Source organism: Aspergillus affinis, assembly GCF_023601865.1.
Source record: "Aspergillus affinis strain CMG 70 chromosome Unknown NODE_107_length_126409_cov_88_547494, whole genome shotgun sequence".
NCBI classification, from domain to species: Eukaryota; Fungi; Ascomycota; class Eurotiomycetes; order Eurotiales; family Aspergillaceae; genus Aspergillus; species Aspergillus affinis.
In genome coordinates, this window is record NW_026515888.1 from 21,177 (window position 1) to 38,147 (window position 16,971).

The 16,971-nt window shown below is 47.8% G+C and overlaps 4 protein-coding genes across 4 annotated transcripts; 3 read left to right on the forward strand and 1 right to left on the reverse strand.

Moving 5' to 3' along the window:
• Nucleotides 1-433: 433 nt before the first annotated feature.
• Nucleotides 434-2,864, forward strand: KD926_000273 (dipeptidyl peptidase III; the record flags this gene model as incomplete). The annotated part of the gene is made up of 8 exons (XM_053104213.1): nt 434-525; nt 586-787; nt 837-1,632; nt 1,678-1,739; nt 1,786-2,224; nt 2,279-2,352; nt 2,402-2,425; nt 2,475-2,864. 8 exons carry the CDS (start codon nt 434-436, stop codon nt 2,862-2,864), a joined length of 2,079 nt encoding a protein of 692 aa, XP_052952460.1.
• Nucleotides 2,865-8,337: 5,473 nt separating this feature from the next.
• On the forward strand, nt 8,338-9,165 carry KD926_000275 (transposase; the record flags this gene model as incomplete). The annotated part of the gene is made up of 1 exon (XM_053104215.1): nt 8,338-9,165. The coding sequence occupies one exon, from the start codon at nt 8,338-8,340 to the stop codon at nt 9,163-9,165; it is 828 nt and encodes a 275-aa protein (XP_052952461.1).
• Nucleotides 9,166-10,174: 1,009 nt separating this feature from the next.
• KD926_000276 (uncharacterized protein) lies at nt 10,175-11,626 on the forward strand (the record flags this gene model as incomplete). Its single annotated transcript, XM_053104216.1, has 4 exons — nt 10,175-10,307; nt 10,361-10,458; nt 10,511-10,771; nt 10,835-11,626. The coding sequence occupies 4 exons, from the start codon at nt 10,175-10,177 to the stop codon at nt 11,624-11,626; spliced, it is 1,284 nt and encodes a 427-aa protein (XP_052952462.1).
• Nucleotides 11,627-14,308: 2,682 nt separating this feature from the next.
• On the reverse strand, nt 14,309-15,348 carry KD926_000277 (uncharacterized protein; the record flags this gene model as incomplete). The annotated part of the gene is made up of 2 exons (XM_053104217.1): nt 14,309-14,563; nt 14,620-15,348. 2 exons carry the CDS (start codon nt 15,346-15,348, stop codon nt 14,309-14,311), a joined length of 984 nt encoding a protein of 327 aa, XP_052952463.1.
• Between the last annotated feature and the right edge of the window lie 1,623 nt (nt 15,349-16,971).

Consider the following 16,971-nt stretch of genomic DNA (forward strand, 5'->3'; position numbering starts at 1 on the left):
GGAGATCTGCACGTGACCTTATCTCCAACCAATCAGTGCAGCATGAGTCATCTATCTTTTTTCACGATTGGAAATCCCTGTTGTTTACCTCGCCGGGTCACATGAGCGAGGCATTTCACCGGGATGAAGCGATATGAAGTGGTTAAGCTCAGAGGAATGGTAGAGTTCGATCGGTCCGAACTGTACGAGGCCTAAGCCATAAGGAGAATGCAAAATGAATGAAGTAATACTCTATCTAAAACGTAGCCTAGAGTACAGAGATACTTGAGTGCTTCAGTGTTAGAAGAGGATTGTGGCCTCTGCAAAATATGAGCCTCGGACGGACTAATGTTGTTCCCGGCCTCCGAGCTAATTACATCACATCACGATAAAGGCATCGCAATAGCCTCATTTTTTTCACACCAGGGCGTTGGAAGGATCAGTTGACTGAGTCATGGCCGCACCCCAGATCTACACACTATCGGTTGCGGCCGCCTTCCACGGGTTGGACCGCCAGCATCAGCTGTATGCCCATCACATGGCCAAGTACGACATGAGACCGATCCCACGCGCTTGGAGAATCGACAGCTAACCGTTCGCGGGAAGGGCTGCATGGAGTGGTACTAGAATCATCCTTCGGCAGGTGTCCCCCGAAGCCAATGATATATTCGATTTCATCATGGCTCTGCATCGAGACTGTGATGGTGTTTGGGAACAGATAACGGAGAGAGGCTCCGTGCAGCCGCATGAGTTGGAGAACTTTCTCGATTATGCGGCAATGTTTCTATCCAACGTTGGAAACTACTTTGTGAGTGGAGCTCGACGGGTGCGAAGTTGACTGTCTAATATTCAGATAGGGCTCCGGTGATCAAAAGTTCACACCGGATATTAAGACAGATTGTCTTGACAGGCTAGCTTCCTTCTCCCCGTACGCCAGCGAACTGTTACCAAGGGTCAAAGCCCCAATGCTGGCCAAAGTGCCTAGTAGCCTTGGCCCCCCTGGAAAGCTCACCCAGTCAACATACTACCTGGGAGATGACGTCTTAGGATCTTCAGACGATATCGCTGCTATCTCCAAATTCATGGAAGACGCGGATATTCTGCCTGAGAACACACGATTAAGAAGAAACGGAGATACAGATGAATTCGCCTATGATATTCTCCAGGCATCTACTGTAGAAGCCAGATATGCTTTGCAGGGGAGTGAATTACTCCCCAGTGTGGGTCGGAGCATTAGACTGGTAAAAGGTGACCACAGAGACGAGTTGAGTCAAATTTGTAACTGTCTTCAACAAGCCAAAGAATTCGCATCGAATCAGGCACAGCAAGCTATGCTGGAAGCTCTGATAGCGAGTTTTGAATCTGGTAAGCTACAGACATATAAAGACGCCCAAGAAATCTGGGTAAAGGACAAAGCCCCACCCGTGGAGACCGTGCTTGGGTTTGTTGAGCCATACAGAGACCCACTGGGAGTGCGTGCCGAGTATGAAGGAATTGTAGGGATTCCCGACCCAGCAGAGACAAGAATACTTGCTGGACTTGCAAGTAAGGCCGACGCATTCGTCTACAAACTGCCTTGGGTAGACCAGAACGAAAGGAAGGGTGCTTTTGAGAAAGATCTCTTTGAACCTCCCGACTTTTCCAGCATTCAGAGTAAGGTGACAACACTACCATGCATGATCAAGCTAACAATACAAGGCCTTGCTTATAATTCCAGTATCATCTTCCCTATCATCTTCCCCGGAATAAATCTTCCGAACGTGAGTTGGTTCTTGTGCCATTACATCAACTGCTAATCTTCTCTAGTACAATGACATTCGCCAAAAGGTCGGTTACAAGAACATTATTTTCTCGAACCGCATGGTTGCAGAGCGTGTCCGTGCCAGAGGGCTGCATATGGTAGACGAGTCCGAGCAAGACACGTTCAAGAATCATCGATTTCATTCCTACTATATCTGGGTCGTGCTGCATGAGATACTCGGACATGGTACGGGTCGCTTTCTCACAGAGGACCCAGCAGGCAATTTCAATTTTGATCCCAACAATCCGCCACTCAATCCTCTTACACAGCAGCCTGTCGGTTGTTGGTATCGTCCCGGCCAAACATGGACCGGGGTATTCCAGGATCTTTCAACTACCGTCGATGAATGTAGAGCAGAGCTTGTGGGGGCCTACTTGATGGATGAGCCTGAGATTCTGGAGGTCTTCGGGTATACGGCAAACAGTGAGGTCAAGCCTGATAATGGTATGTAAACTCTTCATTCGTGAAAACAGGGTCTAATATATAAATTAACGACAGTCATCTACAACATGTATTTGCAGCTAGGAGTGGACGGACTCCGAGGCCTGGAAAACTATGATCCCATCACCAAGGTATGTTGAAAGATTGAGACGTATGATAGAACTGGCTAACATGTCAAAGAAATGGGGCCAGGCACACAGTCGAGTAGGTTCCGTTTTGACTGCATTCTTCCAATTCTCTGACCTCCTAATAGGCTCATTATGCAATCTTCCGACACCTCCTCCGAGATAGCGACGGGTTGTTCACAGTCGTATGTGACACTGGGAGAAAGAAATTGACAGTTAAAATAGACGGGTCGAACGTCATTCGAAAGGGTAAGCCGTCTTTGGGCCGAATGCTCATGAGTCTGCATGTCTATCGCTGCACTGCAGACATCAAGAATTGTCGAGCCTTGTACGAGGACCTTTCCAACGTTGACGAGGAGGCGTTGAAATGGAGGGATGTTGTTATCTCCAGGAAGGATCCTCCTCTTGCATTCTGTCAAGCGAATACTTTCCTAGACGGGGGCATTGTAACAATCAAGGAATATGAGCCCACAGCGCGCGGTGTAATTCAGAGTTGGGCTGAGAGGGGGATACTTTGACATCAATTCGGTCCGTTTTTCTTTGGTTCCAATCCATCTCCAAGTAGACGTGAGAGACTAAAAGCACCCGTTCAACAGTCTGTTACACTAAAACCTCAGGTAGTTCCAATATTCAATCATCCTGAATCGTTTGAACAAGGTGTAAAAATACTTGGAGAAGGGCCATGAGTGATCCAAATGCCCCGAAAAATATAACCGCCCAGAAAGTAAGCCAGTTCGCTGAATTTCGATTATCGCGCCAAAGCTGAACCCAGGTTCTAGGGGACGAAGTCGTCAGGTATCGCTGCAAGATAACAATGCGATATCTGAGAATAGGAAAATAATGCGGTAAATGATATGTCTCTTTCTCTGGTATTCCTGCAGCGGGAAAAGACCTCATATTGCACAATTTATGCAGTAGTGGGTCCCGGTTCGGCTTTGGAGTTCGAGCGAAGGGGTCTAAGGCGCAAAAAAGCGATCGCGATCTTTTCGTTTGTCCGAACAGAAGTCCATAGGAAGATAAAACCTCGATCAAGAAATGGTTAATCTCCTGCTCCGTTGCCCATTGGCAGCGCAGCATACTGGTCGTTGCGCAGGAGTGTATAGCTCCCTGGCCTGTTGATTCATGTGCTGATAGAGAGAGTTCACAGAATGAAGGAAATCGAAACAGCGAGATCTCTTTTCTGCTTGAATTGAACTCTAGATGGCAAGCTAGGGCGTCAACCCATTTGATGCGCAGGCCTGCTATGGATGTCAGATTGTAAGCGTTGAACGCTTTGACGTCGATCTCCAGCTCATGGTGGAGTAAGCGCTGAACATCTTGATTGTCATTCAAGCATAGATTCTTTGATAGAAGGAGTAATCCATGTCCCATCAAAAACTCGCTAAGGGACTCGCGCCCACAAGCACGCGTGTCCTGTCGCAATGACATGTAAGTAAACTCGCAGCAGCCGTCCCTCTCGTCCATTGCTAGATGAGTTATTGGTTGGGATATCGACTCTATGGGCACGGGCTTAATTAGCATAGTTTGCCAGCCTAGTACGCAGAAGACAAAATAACGGATTAATTGGAGGTGGTCTTGCGATCTTTCGCTGGGGACGTCCTCTGCCATATGACCCTTGTCAAAGAGACGAGCGATGATCTCGTCAACAGTCACTGAGTTGGATGGTAAAATGCATTCAGCGATCGTTGCAAAAGCAGCCACAAAGGATTTCCAGTGAGCTTTGTCGTCGCAGGCGTCGTGGTTGATATGGAATATGTCAAAACATGATTTCGGCACCTGTCTGAACTGCTCTGCCAGCCAGGCGCTGTACCATGTAGGGAAAGGGATCTTGGTGTCGCTTCCTAGACCATTAAGGAGGGGAGTATCGGTCTCCTGGGGATTGGGAATTCCCATAGACTTGTCATCGGGGTTCTGTATGCGAACGGGCACGATAGTTAGACGTGATCTTTTGCAACTGTTTCGTCATGTTGAGGAGTGGCGAGGAGTTTGGTATTGCAAAGACATATCCCGCCTGGACACCGACTCTAAAATTGGCTCCTATAATATAAGTAGTCATGTTGTCTTATCTATCCCATAGCATTTCAGATACACGGCAGAGAACAGCCACCGGCGCAAGGACAAGAATTTGGTTTGGTTCCTCGGGAATTGATAGGCATCTCGGCGGCTAACTCAACTACTAAACCTGTATTCGGCGCTTCCTCCAGGTTGGCGGTAAGCGTGTCGACATAGCTAAAAGATCACATCAGGAGCTTTTCCCGAATTAGAAACTTTCACACGAGGCTGAAAGATCGCCAAAATCTGACAGGAGATACCCTCCGCTTACTCTGACATCCTATCAAATTTTGTAAACGTGCGCGGCATGCCCGCCACCTGGGGTAATTTTTGGCACTATGCAAGTTGTCACGCATTCTGTGGTCATGTTGTGTTTGTATAAAATCATTCACAGCTATGAAGGCCATCCAGATCTCGATAGCTCGAAAATTCATCGATACAATTCGCTTCCGTGTCGCTGTTTCCCGGGAAATTATCTACCAAAGCATCCATGGGACAAGATCCTCGAAGCCCGGCTCGGTATCGGGGCCACGGATATCTCCCTTCAATATCCCCACTTTTAGTGCTTGTTCATCCTCTAAATATTGCTCGCCTTCCTTACGCCTACCGACCTTCTCTAGAACAGTAGATAATCTGTACTTTGCACGAGCAAGATGACGCAGGCCCTCAATTGGCAGGAGAGCTTCCGATATCTTGACACATTCCTCGTAGAGTTGGCTGAAGTTAATTAGCGACAGTACCTCACACGCCCAGTGTTAGGGAGGGTAATTACATAGCTAGGGCGGTGTTATCTCCTCGTTCAAGCAAAGTAGCCACTTGGTAAAGCGAATCGCAAACTTTCAGACGTTCACCTAAGCATTGCCGTCGGAAGCCCAACGATTTCGAAGCGAACCTGAGGGCTCCGTCATGTAGTCCTTGAGCTAATCTAACCCTGGCTAGAAGGACCATATCTCTGCAAAAAGTCAGTACGTGGTCCTATGATATCAATGCTATCCTGCAGCTTCCTTACCCAGAGAACTGGGGGTTACCGGTTTTGAGAAAAGTCTCATCGGTGAAGTCTTTCAATGAAGGACATCTTTTGAGTATCACTTCAGCCTCTTCTGCCTTGCCCATGCGAAGCAACAGACTTGACATATTGCTGTATGAGTTACCAATGCGATCGCTATTGTGCTCTAAGCGTATATCGATCAACCGCTGCAGCTTTTCATGTGCTTCTGGTAACCGACCAATTTCGGTAAAATCAAGGCCAACTTTTACTAGGCTGGCAGCAAGAAAAACGTCTTTGCTCTCGAGGATATCTGCACGGAGCTTGTATGTTTCCTCAAAGGCTTCCAGGGCCACCTTTGGTTGGCGTATACCAAGGTGGATGAAACCTTGAAAATCAACTGCACTAGCGTATGGGAGCGACCTTCGATCCGAGAACATTCCCAGGGAAATCTTCACATAAGACTGGGCGACACGCTATAATTTTCTCTTTCGTACAGGTACCTTCAAAGATTAGTATTGTATCAGATCTCAAAAACGCTTATATACTCACCAAAAGCATCGTATAAGCAACTCAGCAAAGGATTGATTATCCTTAGGGAAGATCTTATACGCATTTTTCTGTTTTACGAGGCTTTGCAAGTGCGGTAGGCTTTTTTCGCACGAAACACACGAACTAACCTGGTGCCCAACGTCGGCACTGTATCTATCTGGGAAATTTACCAAAAGTATTTCCACGAGGATCGAAAATATTTCCCGCCGTTCTTTGGCACTCATTCGGCGTATCACAGCAGTTTGAATGAGTCGACGAATAGACATGATACCACTGTCGTTGTTTTTATCTATGAGAGCGCCCTGGAGTAGAACCTCTTCGGCGTCCAAAAGACTGAAACGATATTAGTCATCCCTTGATAAACGGAAACATGGGCATTAGTTACACATCATGAGCTTACTCAATCTCGTCGCGGGCAAAATTTAGCAGAGGACTAGCCACATGAAGGATTCCATCTGTCAAGAGCGACTCCTGGACGCAGTCTGGGTCCGTGAAAGCGAGGATCCTTAAAAGCACCTTTGCATCTCCAGAGAGTCTGCTCAGGGACATTTCGCAGACAGTAGCCAGAGTATGATTGTAATTCATGTTGGTTGTACCCCTGGCATCCACCCCGGCTGAGTTTCGATTATACAGGGCCAGAAAGTCTTTTAATGGAATTCATCGTTGAAGTATGAATCCACCAATTTAGGTAAGAGCCAAAGGCAACCCTCCCAAGACCGAGGTAATCATGACGGCTGTCTCTAGGTTAGAAGCCAAACTAGTGTCAAGACCAACAAAATTTAACAAAGCCTCCGAGCCTGAAGCGGTGTCAAACGGTGTGACGTGACAACCATCTGAAGCTACACTGAAAGCTGCAGTAGAGTCGCGACTTGTCAATAGTATGGAACCATTCGCGCCACTTGGCCAAGACTGTTTGATCACACTCAAGTCGTCTGCATTATCAAAAACTAGAAGCCAGCGACTCTCTAAACACCGAGCTAGCATCACAACCGACTGTCCATGAAGGTTTCTTCCCTGTGCAAGCACTTACTTGTAGAAGACAACCAGGATTTGACCTCCAGCATGACAGCATTATCGTCAGTTTCTTGATCAGACTGGATGAGACTAAGAGACCTCGCGATTTCACGAAAGCTTTGTCCGATGATAATCAAATTATCCGCTGCGACCCAAAAAACGGCATCAAACTTCTCACGGGAGGAGTTGGCATATCGCAGTGCGATCTGGGTTTTACCAACGCCGCCCATTCCGTACAACGCAAAGGAGCGCAGAGAACCACTCTGTTTGTCGGCCGAGAAGGTCGCGTCCACTTGAGAGAGAATATCCTCACACCCCCAGAAGCGTTGCGATTCCGAGAAGGGAATATAATTCCTGATCGTAGTTGTTGGCTCTGATCGCTGGGTGTGGAAGTTCGCCATTAAGTTGAGGACCTCATGATATTTTTCATTGTCGACTCGCATTCTCCGCAGTTCTACCTCACTTTCGATGGTCGCCGACAGTCTCTTAATTCGTTGAACGGTTTTGCCGAAGTCACCGCTAAACTCCGACCACGAATTCCGTAAAAGAACCGCTTGATCGATTAGCAAGGGGTCGACCAAAAAGGGCGAGCACTTACAATGCTTATGACTACTGTTATGAAATGCACAGGGGAAGAAGGGCAGAATGACACTGTATCGGCTATACGCACGTAGCCTACTAAGGAGTGAATGCTTTCTGAATGATAGGGCTCTTAATTCTCTTGCATGACGATTGATCTCTTCTTCTCTTCTATTGATAGATCAAGGGGGAAGTTCCTCAGGGGTTCGAGTGTGCGGGCCAAGCCGCTAAATCACGTAATCCCATGGATTCGTATCAACTACGAAAGAAGTGAATTGCCCTAAAGCATAGAAATAAACAAAAACAAAAAAAACGTACAACAGCAGGGATTCGTTGGTGGTCACCCACCCAACTACTAACCTGCCGGCGTGTGGTTTAAGTACGGCTGAGCGGACGGGAAGCCCTGTTCTCCACACCCTGTGGTCGTACGTACTAGAAACAAATGAACATTTGCTATATTCTACTATTTTCTTTGGATCTGCATAACCAGATCCTCTAGATTATTAGTGTTGGTGGAATTTGTGACATCCTGAAGCCAGGGAACTTCTCGGTGCGGAGGAACGTTCGGGAGGAACGTTCCGGTTAGTTAGTATAGGATCTAGGGACCCTCCGGTAGGCATCCAGGAACCTTCCTGGATGCTCTGCAGGCATTCCTGCCTGAGGCGAAGCCTCGGGCAGTATATAGAGCCTCTACATCCTCCCTTCTAGATAGCCTTTCTTCCCCATGGGAAAATTCCTTGACTACGAGTCATAAACAAACTTGTCTTATACCAAGCTCCTTTGTAGACCGTCACAGAATTGACCTCCACATGCTTCCATCCAAGGCGTCCACTCTTGCTCTTTCATTGAATAGCGGTAAACACTGGCTCAAGGAACACTTTATTCCTTATACTAAGAACCGGAGAACAGGCCAATATAGCCTCTTAGTCCTTGACGGACATGATTCCCATTTAATACCTCAATTTGATGATATATGTCGTCAATATGATATTATACCGATCTGCATGCCAGCCAATTCCTCTCATCTCTGTCAACCGTTGGATATAGTCTGCTTTTCACCATTAAAAAGCGCCTACAGCAATCTTATTGAAAGGCTTGTACGAACAGGATATTATCATATCGATAAAGTTAACTTTCTTGATATCTATCCAGAAGCCCACATCCAAGCCTTTAAGAAGGCCAATATCCAGAGTGCTTTCAAAGCCTCCGGAATTGTTCCTTTTGACCCGACAAAGGTTCTGGATAACCTCATCTTCTACAGAGAGGAGAGCCGGCCAAACAGCCAAAGAACTACTTCAACTATTACAAAGATGCTTTTGAATTTGAAGCAATTCAAGAAACATGAGTCAACAATCTTTCAGTTACTTCAACAAGCAGATTCTCCGGCTTCACCCATGCAAACTGCGTTATCATACATATTTAAGGGAGCAGAGATAGCCTTGAATCGGGCGGCTCTCTTAGAGCATGAAAACCTTCAACTTCGTGAGACTGTTGAACGACGAAAAAGAAAGCAACAGCGCAATCAACACCAGATGCATGGTCTGGATGGATTCACAATCCAGGAAGCCCGTGAGGCCTTCGCTAACGCGCAGGCTGCGGAGGAAGCAGCTGGTGATACAGGACCTCTAGATAGTTAGCTACGTCGGCGGGCGCCGCCGCGGTGTAATCGGTGTCATATTGTTGGACATATACGTACAAGATGCCTGAATCCAACTATCTAACTCCAGGCTTCTAAACAGTTTAATTTAGATATGAAAAGCTTCATTTTTGGTGTAAGAATCATGTAGGTTTATACGCTGGCCCGCCAAGCCGGCCAAGGTGGCCGACTCGCTTACGCGGTTGAGAGAATGACAAGTTCGAGAGAAACTAGCATCGAAGGGGGAAGCGACCAGCCCAACAGCCCCACTCATATGACGGGTCAGATCCACGTGACTGGATATCTGCTGCCTTAGGAAACGGGCATCAGGTCCCCTACCCCCAAAAGTTGAGGTACTCTCGAGTAGCCGGGCGTTGTATTAAGATTTTCCTGCGTAATTGTTTTAGATTTGATGTTTCTCGCAATGAGATGTGGAGCTGATCTTGAGATCGTTTGACTAGATGCCGGCCTCCTTCGCGATATATACCTTGGTGCCTGTCAACTACATACATACAATGCCAGAAAACTATGTACAAACTAGATCTAGAGGACAATGGGAAGAACTGGATGAGGATATCGTCTAGTTATATGGAGGGCGCTTTCCCTATCAAAAACTAAGCACCTCTACCAAGGTCGACTGCGTTATAATTTTCATTGGCGTCAATCCATATCTTGTCTCTGTTGATTTTCTGAAGCAAGACCCGCAATATACAAATTCTTCGTCGAAATGATCCCCGTATCAGCTATAAAAAACTTCAAGAAACATTAAAGAGTAGATAAAGCGAGTTTGGACGAGGATAAACATTATTGAAAAGGACTTAAAAAGTTGGATAAAAGCCGCCAGCGGGGACAATGGCGCTAGAGCGACTCCACATTTGCCCCGCCATGTCAACTGAAGGGCGGAGGCGGAAAAGCTTGCCCCTTTCATGAGATAAACCGCTTAAAGCCATCCTCTTTCGCCCTTCTCGTGGTTTCCTGGCTCTAATACGCTGGATAATAACTTTGTCTCCATGGAACAAATTGAAGTTTCCTTGCAAGGCAGCAATGCCGAGCTGCACGAAGACAACTTGCCTCCAGTCGACAGAGGGCGCGGCGCATGGGGTTTCCTTACGGCATGCTTCATGATAGAAGCTTTGATTTGGGGTAAGTGCATCATTCGCCATGACTCGAGCCCCTGGCTAACTAGATTCATATAGGATTCACGTTCTCTTATGGAATTTTCCAGGATTACTACAGCACCCATGAGCCCTTCAAGAGCTCCGGTGACATTGCCATGGTCGGCACTTGCGCAATGGTGAGATTTCTACAGAAGATATATGCGCGCATTTAGTTAATGGGTTTGCAAGGGTATTTCCTACATGCTCATGCCCGTCGCCTTTATTTTGCTTCAGGCAGTTCCCCGTCTTAAGCTGTGGGCTGCCCCACTGGGTTTCCTTATCATGTGTCTCGCCCTAGCGCTGAGCTCCTTCGCCAGCAATACGACACATCTCATTGTTTCTCAGGGCGTGGCGTATGGAATCGGTGCAAGCCTGGCCTATGCGCCTACTATTGTCTTTATGGATGACTGGTTTGTGCAAAGGAAGGGACTTGCCTTCGGTGTTATGTGGGTACGTACAAGTACCCATTCTCCTACTTCCTCCCAATCATATTAATGTTAATGTGCTCTCTAGGCTGGAACTGGATTATCCGGTGTCATTCTTCCACTCGTGCTGCAGTGGCTATTGGACAGCTTCGGCCATCAAACAGCTCTCCGAGCTTGGTCCATTACTCTTCTCGTGATGGGTGGCCCGCTTCTCTACTTTGTTCGACCTCGACTCCCTATTTCCCGGACCTCTCGTTCTCGACCATTGGATTTCTGTTTCTTGTGGAACTCGACCTTCGTGGTCTACGAGACTGGAAACATCCTTGAAGCCATGGGGTACTTTCTCCCAACTATCTATCTTCCGACCTATGCTCGCAGCTTGGGGGCAGGTGGCATTCAAGCTGCTTTGACGGTTATACTGTTCAATCTTGCTTCTGTATTTGGCTGCGTTATCATGGGTTCCATGGTAGATCGTTTCCATGCTACCACCTGCATCCTCGCCTCCACTATTGGAAGCACCATTGCAGTATTCTTAATATGGGGATTCGCCGACTCTATGGCGCCTCTCTACATCTTCTGTATCTTCTACGGTCTCTTTGCAGGGTCATTTACTTCCACGTGGCCAGCCATCGTCAACGAAGTCCGAAAGAAGAGTGTCTACGCTGATCCAAGCATCGTATTTGGGTTCTTGTCCACTGGTAGGGGCATTGGTAACGTCATCAGCGGTCCGCTTAGTGAAGCTTTGCTCAAGAACAATGCCTGGAAAGGCGTGGCTGCGAAGGCATACGGGTCCGGTTACGGTCCCTTGATCGCTTTCACTGGGGTCTCCGCACTTCTTGGTGGTTTTGGTATTCTCATGAGGTCGTCTCGACTCTCGTAGTAAAGTACTCTCTGGAAGAGAATTAGACGAATGTATTATTGTGTGTCTTCATGAGGGACTATTTCACGAATACTTGCATTTTCCCCCTTCGCTAGCCTCTTAGCAAGAGTTAAATGCTGATTCTGACAATCAAAACTGGACAGTTCCATGCCTTCACGTGGTGGATTAAGGATAGTTTGGTTTTGTATGTCTTCCCTCTAGAGGGGAAATCGGAGAAGCAATTACAGCAAATAGAACCGGTTTTATCGAGCCCTTCTCACTAAAACATCAATATTATGGAATATATTCCCGCTTCCACCGAACTTTCTAATTTTTGTCTTTCAATCGTAAAGTTTACTTCTTCTATTTATGTTAAGAGGTTTGAAAAATCCCGACGGTATAAGTTTCATTTATTACACCTCGATCATGGACAGAAAAAAATCAACGCGGAAATCCCGGAAGTTGAGGACCCATGCTAAGCATAAATGCATAAAATCCCCGCAATCAGCGGAGTTAAGACTATGGGTTATTCCTTGGGGCCATTTCAAGAGCATTTTTCCTTCCAACATCCTTCCAATAATTTTGTCACTCGAAGCTAGAATAGTCCAAAAAATACACGACACATCTTCAAGTAGCCGTGACTACTAGGACACTAATTCTCCCGAGCAATTCATATCGAATTCGTGATCAGCATCTTGGCACCAAAGAATCAGCCTCACTCTTGGCTTCAGAATGACCGGGCTTGTCTTAAAAGCGCTTTAATCTAGACTTCTTGGCAATGTTATACTTGAAAGTGGCCCGCATCCTGGTGCTCTAACAAACCAGTTGGTAATTTATTTCAAGTTCCTGCCCCACCTTTTTCTACGTAAGCCACATCGCTTGATTTCTAAGATGCGAGGTTTGATTCTCTGATAGCATGTTTCTGCTATACGGTTTTTCCTGATTCCTATCAATAATATACTGTGCCATTGCTAGACGCTGCCATATCCACACCGTATGAACCCCCGATCCTGAGTCCACAGGTGGCAGTCTCCCTTGATTAAAACACTTCCTTGTACCAACAACACTCGGTAATTGACCGAGATCGACCGCAGCAGGATCTGACAATTCATGGCCAGAAGTTGATCGCAATTCATAATGATCGACTAGTCGCGTTCGAGAATCTTCATATCCGTCGGACAAGGGGCGTATCGCCGAGTACTCCGTATACGACTCCGCAGAATTCTCGGCTCCGATCTCCAATTACCCGAAATCGTGGAGTAAATGGGCTACGCAATTGGCCCAACTGGACGTTTTGGCGCTAGGGGGGTGCCTCATTTCGGTTAGGATTGTCCTACGGGGTACCGGGCTGGCGCTGTCTCCACAGTCCTCTCCGGGTAAGGTGCAATGTAGACTGAAAAGGGTTTGGAGAGACTCCAGTATACGCAGAATATAACTACGAGAAGCTAAATTGATGTTAGAATAAGACGCTTCTACGGGTACAACTTGCAGACAGTCATTAAAAGAAGCAGACAATGCAGGGGTAGTTAGGGCGTGACAGGTCACGTTGTCAATAATTACATCGTGCGGGTATATATTTTACAACAGTTCTCCGTGTATTCCGGTTCCAACTACATAAAAACATGAAACCATCAAAATGACAACTTGAACTAACAGATCAATCGAAGATGTAGCTGCTCTCGGGCATCTTCTTAGGAAATGCTGTTTTTGGTTACCATTGATTTGCTTCCAGGTTAACTTAGGCCCCGACGAGTTGGATCATATGATATGCGCAGAACCGAAAGCAGTGCCCGGAGACTTTGAACCGCACTTGCTATTCGATAGACCTTGTAAGGTGTTTATATTTAGGTAAGAGCTCTTGACTACCAACATTGAAAATGTATTCATTGGGTCTCAATATTCGGTCTTTGATCCCCGGGTCTAAGTTTAATGCATGAATCAGCCCGGTGGCATGTTTACTGTACAGCGGAGTAGGGTCGCATCGAGGAAGCATGTCCGCGAGGCTGTGACTCGCTTAGACACAGACCCTTGAAGCCCTTGCAATGAATGAACAAAAATAGAGACGAAATCCATGGCATCATTTCCACCACCCCAAGCCTCAAAGCAACAAAGATATCTATTTTCCTGATCTGACATACATACATACTTACAAGCAAAGATAAGCTTCGCCCTCCAACACGACGATGTCACCATAAACCAGACTTACTTCATACGAGCGATTCGTTCTAACCGGAGAGATTAATCTCTCAGCCCAATAAGGAAAGCGAATCGGAGAGTTACCTCTTGGCATTTCCTAAAAGACACCGCAATTTCACTCGCCGGTCTTGGCGGTTTCACAGCTAGCTGGGGTCCAAATCCTGAATTGTGATCAACGCTCAATAAGGCTGCGCTGTGAGATTGTGGCGCATGGGGTACATGAGTCGGGCGCGCTCGATGGACGAAGAAATCGCGTTTATCCTTGTCAAGTGGTATATGACGCAGTAGTGGGGGAATGGATAGGTCCTAAAATACCTCGCATGTCTATGAATGTGGCTTAATAATCAATATTCGAAAACTAGCTAGGGTACCCATGCAGGTACACAGTAAAAAAGAAAACAAAATAAAGCAAGAAAAGAAGAGGGAAAAGCGAGCGAAAGAAAAGCCTGACTACCCTCCCATCCATGTCCCCTTATTGCGCCATGGCTGTTTTCACAGGCCTAATCTTTATAGGGCCGCGAGCACAGCCCCCAGCAAAACAGCCATCCCTGCAGTGCGCACTCCGCTGCTGATTTCCAGCGCAGGGGCAGAGCTGGATGATCCGGAGTCGGCCTCACTGGCGTTTTCCTTTGTCACGACTTTGAGACAGGTTAGCTGGGACGAGGTCTTGTCGACGGCGCTGTCTTTGCCCGACACGAAGACGGTCAGGACGGGCGTGATCTTGTAGGCCTCGTCGATGAGCGCTTCGGAGGTGTAGTTTGACTATATGCCCTGTTAGTAGTTTGTAGTGAGGGAAGGCAAATCTAGAAAAAACATACGTGAGAGGTCTCAACCGCAATCTCAGCCAGACCATCCGACTTGGGAGTGATAGGCCAGCAGGAGGCCGAGGAGTTGCTGACGGTTTTGAGATCACCGAAGGAAGTAACGGTGAAGTTACCGAAGCCATTGTCAGCACCGCCCAGGTTCTTGCAATCGTCAATGTTGTCTTTCTTGAGCTCACGCTCGAGCGCAGAGCACGGGTTGCTGTCCGCATCGTCCGCGACCTCGCTGGCCCGCTTGGTCAGCGCGTCGATACATTTCTGGTCAACGACATCCGGGCAGGTGCCGTACGAGGCACGAGTATCGGTCTTGTTGCGCGTGTTTCCCTCCAGATCGACGCCGTCGAACTTGCTCGATGGCGGATCGTTGAAGATAACGGCGCATCCGGACAACTTGTCCGTCTTGACGTCTGACGGCGTGCCCAGGTAATAGACGGAGGTGAAGGGACGAGTGGGCTTGTCGTTGTCGCTGCCAGCACCGCCGGAGGAGACGTTAACGCCCTTCACGAGCGAGATGCCCTCGAGGGAGGACGGGGCATCGGTGATCCGGGCCAGCCCGACACCGAGGAAGGTGTGATCGTCAACGGTGCAGCGGTCGTCGGCACCGTCTTTGGGACAGGAAACATCGTTGCAGCCGACAATGCTGTTGCTGAGTTTGTCCGCTGCCAGGGCAGAGGGGAGCAAGAGAGAGAGCAGCGCGAGACTGGTTGCGGGAGTAAGGTGCACCATCTTGACGAAAGATATGATAAGAGTTGGTAATGAGTGAATTTTGAAGAGAAAGAGAAGAGGATCTAAAAACAGGAGAGAAATAAAAAGTCGCAAAAAGAAAAAAAGAAAACAAAGGGAAAGAAAAGTGCTGGGTTATTAGACGGAAATTCGCTTCATATCATGTCTGTGTTAAGGTAGCAAGGCTCGGTATGGAACTCAGGCAGTGACAGCATTTCGTGACACCACCGTTGGGCACAGCCATGACCTCAACCCGTTAGAAACCACGGCAACCCCTGTCCAGGCAATAGGTGTCTGAACTATTGGGGGCGGAGACGTGGCGGAAAGTCTTGGCGGCGGAAGGCACCGGGTGGCTTGAAAGGCGGCCCCCACCAGCATCCCCGGCCGGAAAGGATCGACCATGGACGCCCTTGGCTGACATCAAACGTTGCATCGCTTGGGTTCCAGTCCCTGCTGCGTCTGCCAGGAACGGATTCACCCTTCTGCAATGGTCCTAGTTTGTCCCCCCAATCAGGAAGGTGAGTGTAGGTCAAAACGCTCCGATCCGAAACGTCACTAGTTTCCCTGGCGTCTCTCCTGATCGTGGCTGTCGAAGGATCATATCAGGTATGTTAGTGTCACCCATCATGCCCCAGAACTACCCACTCCATGGTTGCTCGGGGCCCGGAGAACCGGGTCCGTTGTCCACAGCACTCCATTCTGGTCTATAGTACAGAGTATGGAGTAGGAGGATGGAGGTGAAGGTGGAATACGAGAAACTATGGGGAAGGTTGAGCATACTCCGTATATTTCAACTTGATCGGCTCGGGATATCTCCGAATGCTATCAATTGCTGACCTTTGCCCAGAGCATCGGAAATCTTGGGAATCCTGAGAGCGTGACAATTCCTTCGTATCGCCGATCAATCCATCATTCATCTACCTAGCCAGAGGACTGGGCGCAAAAGGAACGAAATGGTGTCTTTCACAAACTAATTCTGGAATATGCACAGGGCCTTGCGTTTGAAGTTAATTAAACCCGACAGTGCCAACACAGCGCCCTGTTCTCCGTATTGTATCGCAAACGCTCGCATCCTAAACGATCATCCCCGGTCCGTTCGAGCATGCGACTATGCATACAGCATTAATATCCTCTAGATCCAATGTCGAATGCTTAATTTGGGGGCCGAACCAGTACTTCTGACGCTTCTGTCATATACCTGATAGCGGACAGTGAAGAGAGGCCCACAAATGGCATCCTTCGTCAGTCGGCCAAGCCCCCAAGCTGAACTATGAATCGTAAAACCCGGGCTACACAGTCAGGCGCAGTCAGTGTCTCCTGACAAGGCTCGAGGTCCAGATGCCTCCCATTCTTGACAGCATGACGTGGATGAATTCGGGGGCCGATTACAAGGGTAAACGGAGAACAGATTGAACCGGAATCCGATGCTGAGCAGACGAGAAATACGAAATCCTGAGGGAATGAAGGTTAGACGAGAGGGATTCAGGAACACAGGTGCTCGTCGTCTCGGGCATATAAACCCAGCCAGATCTCCTGATATCCAGGACCTTTCTATCCCCAGACCAAAGCAGATCAGTCATTCATTCATTCTTCATTCACTCTTTCAGAGCTCTCCTAGCGAGGAGC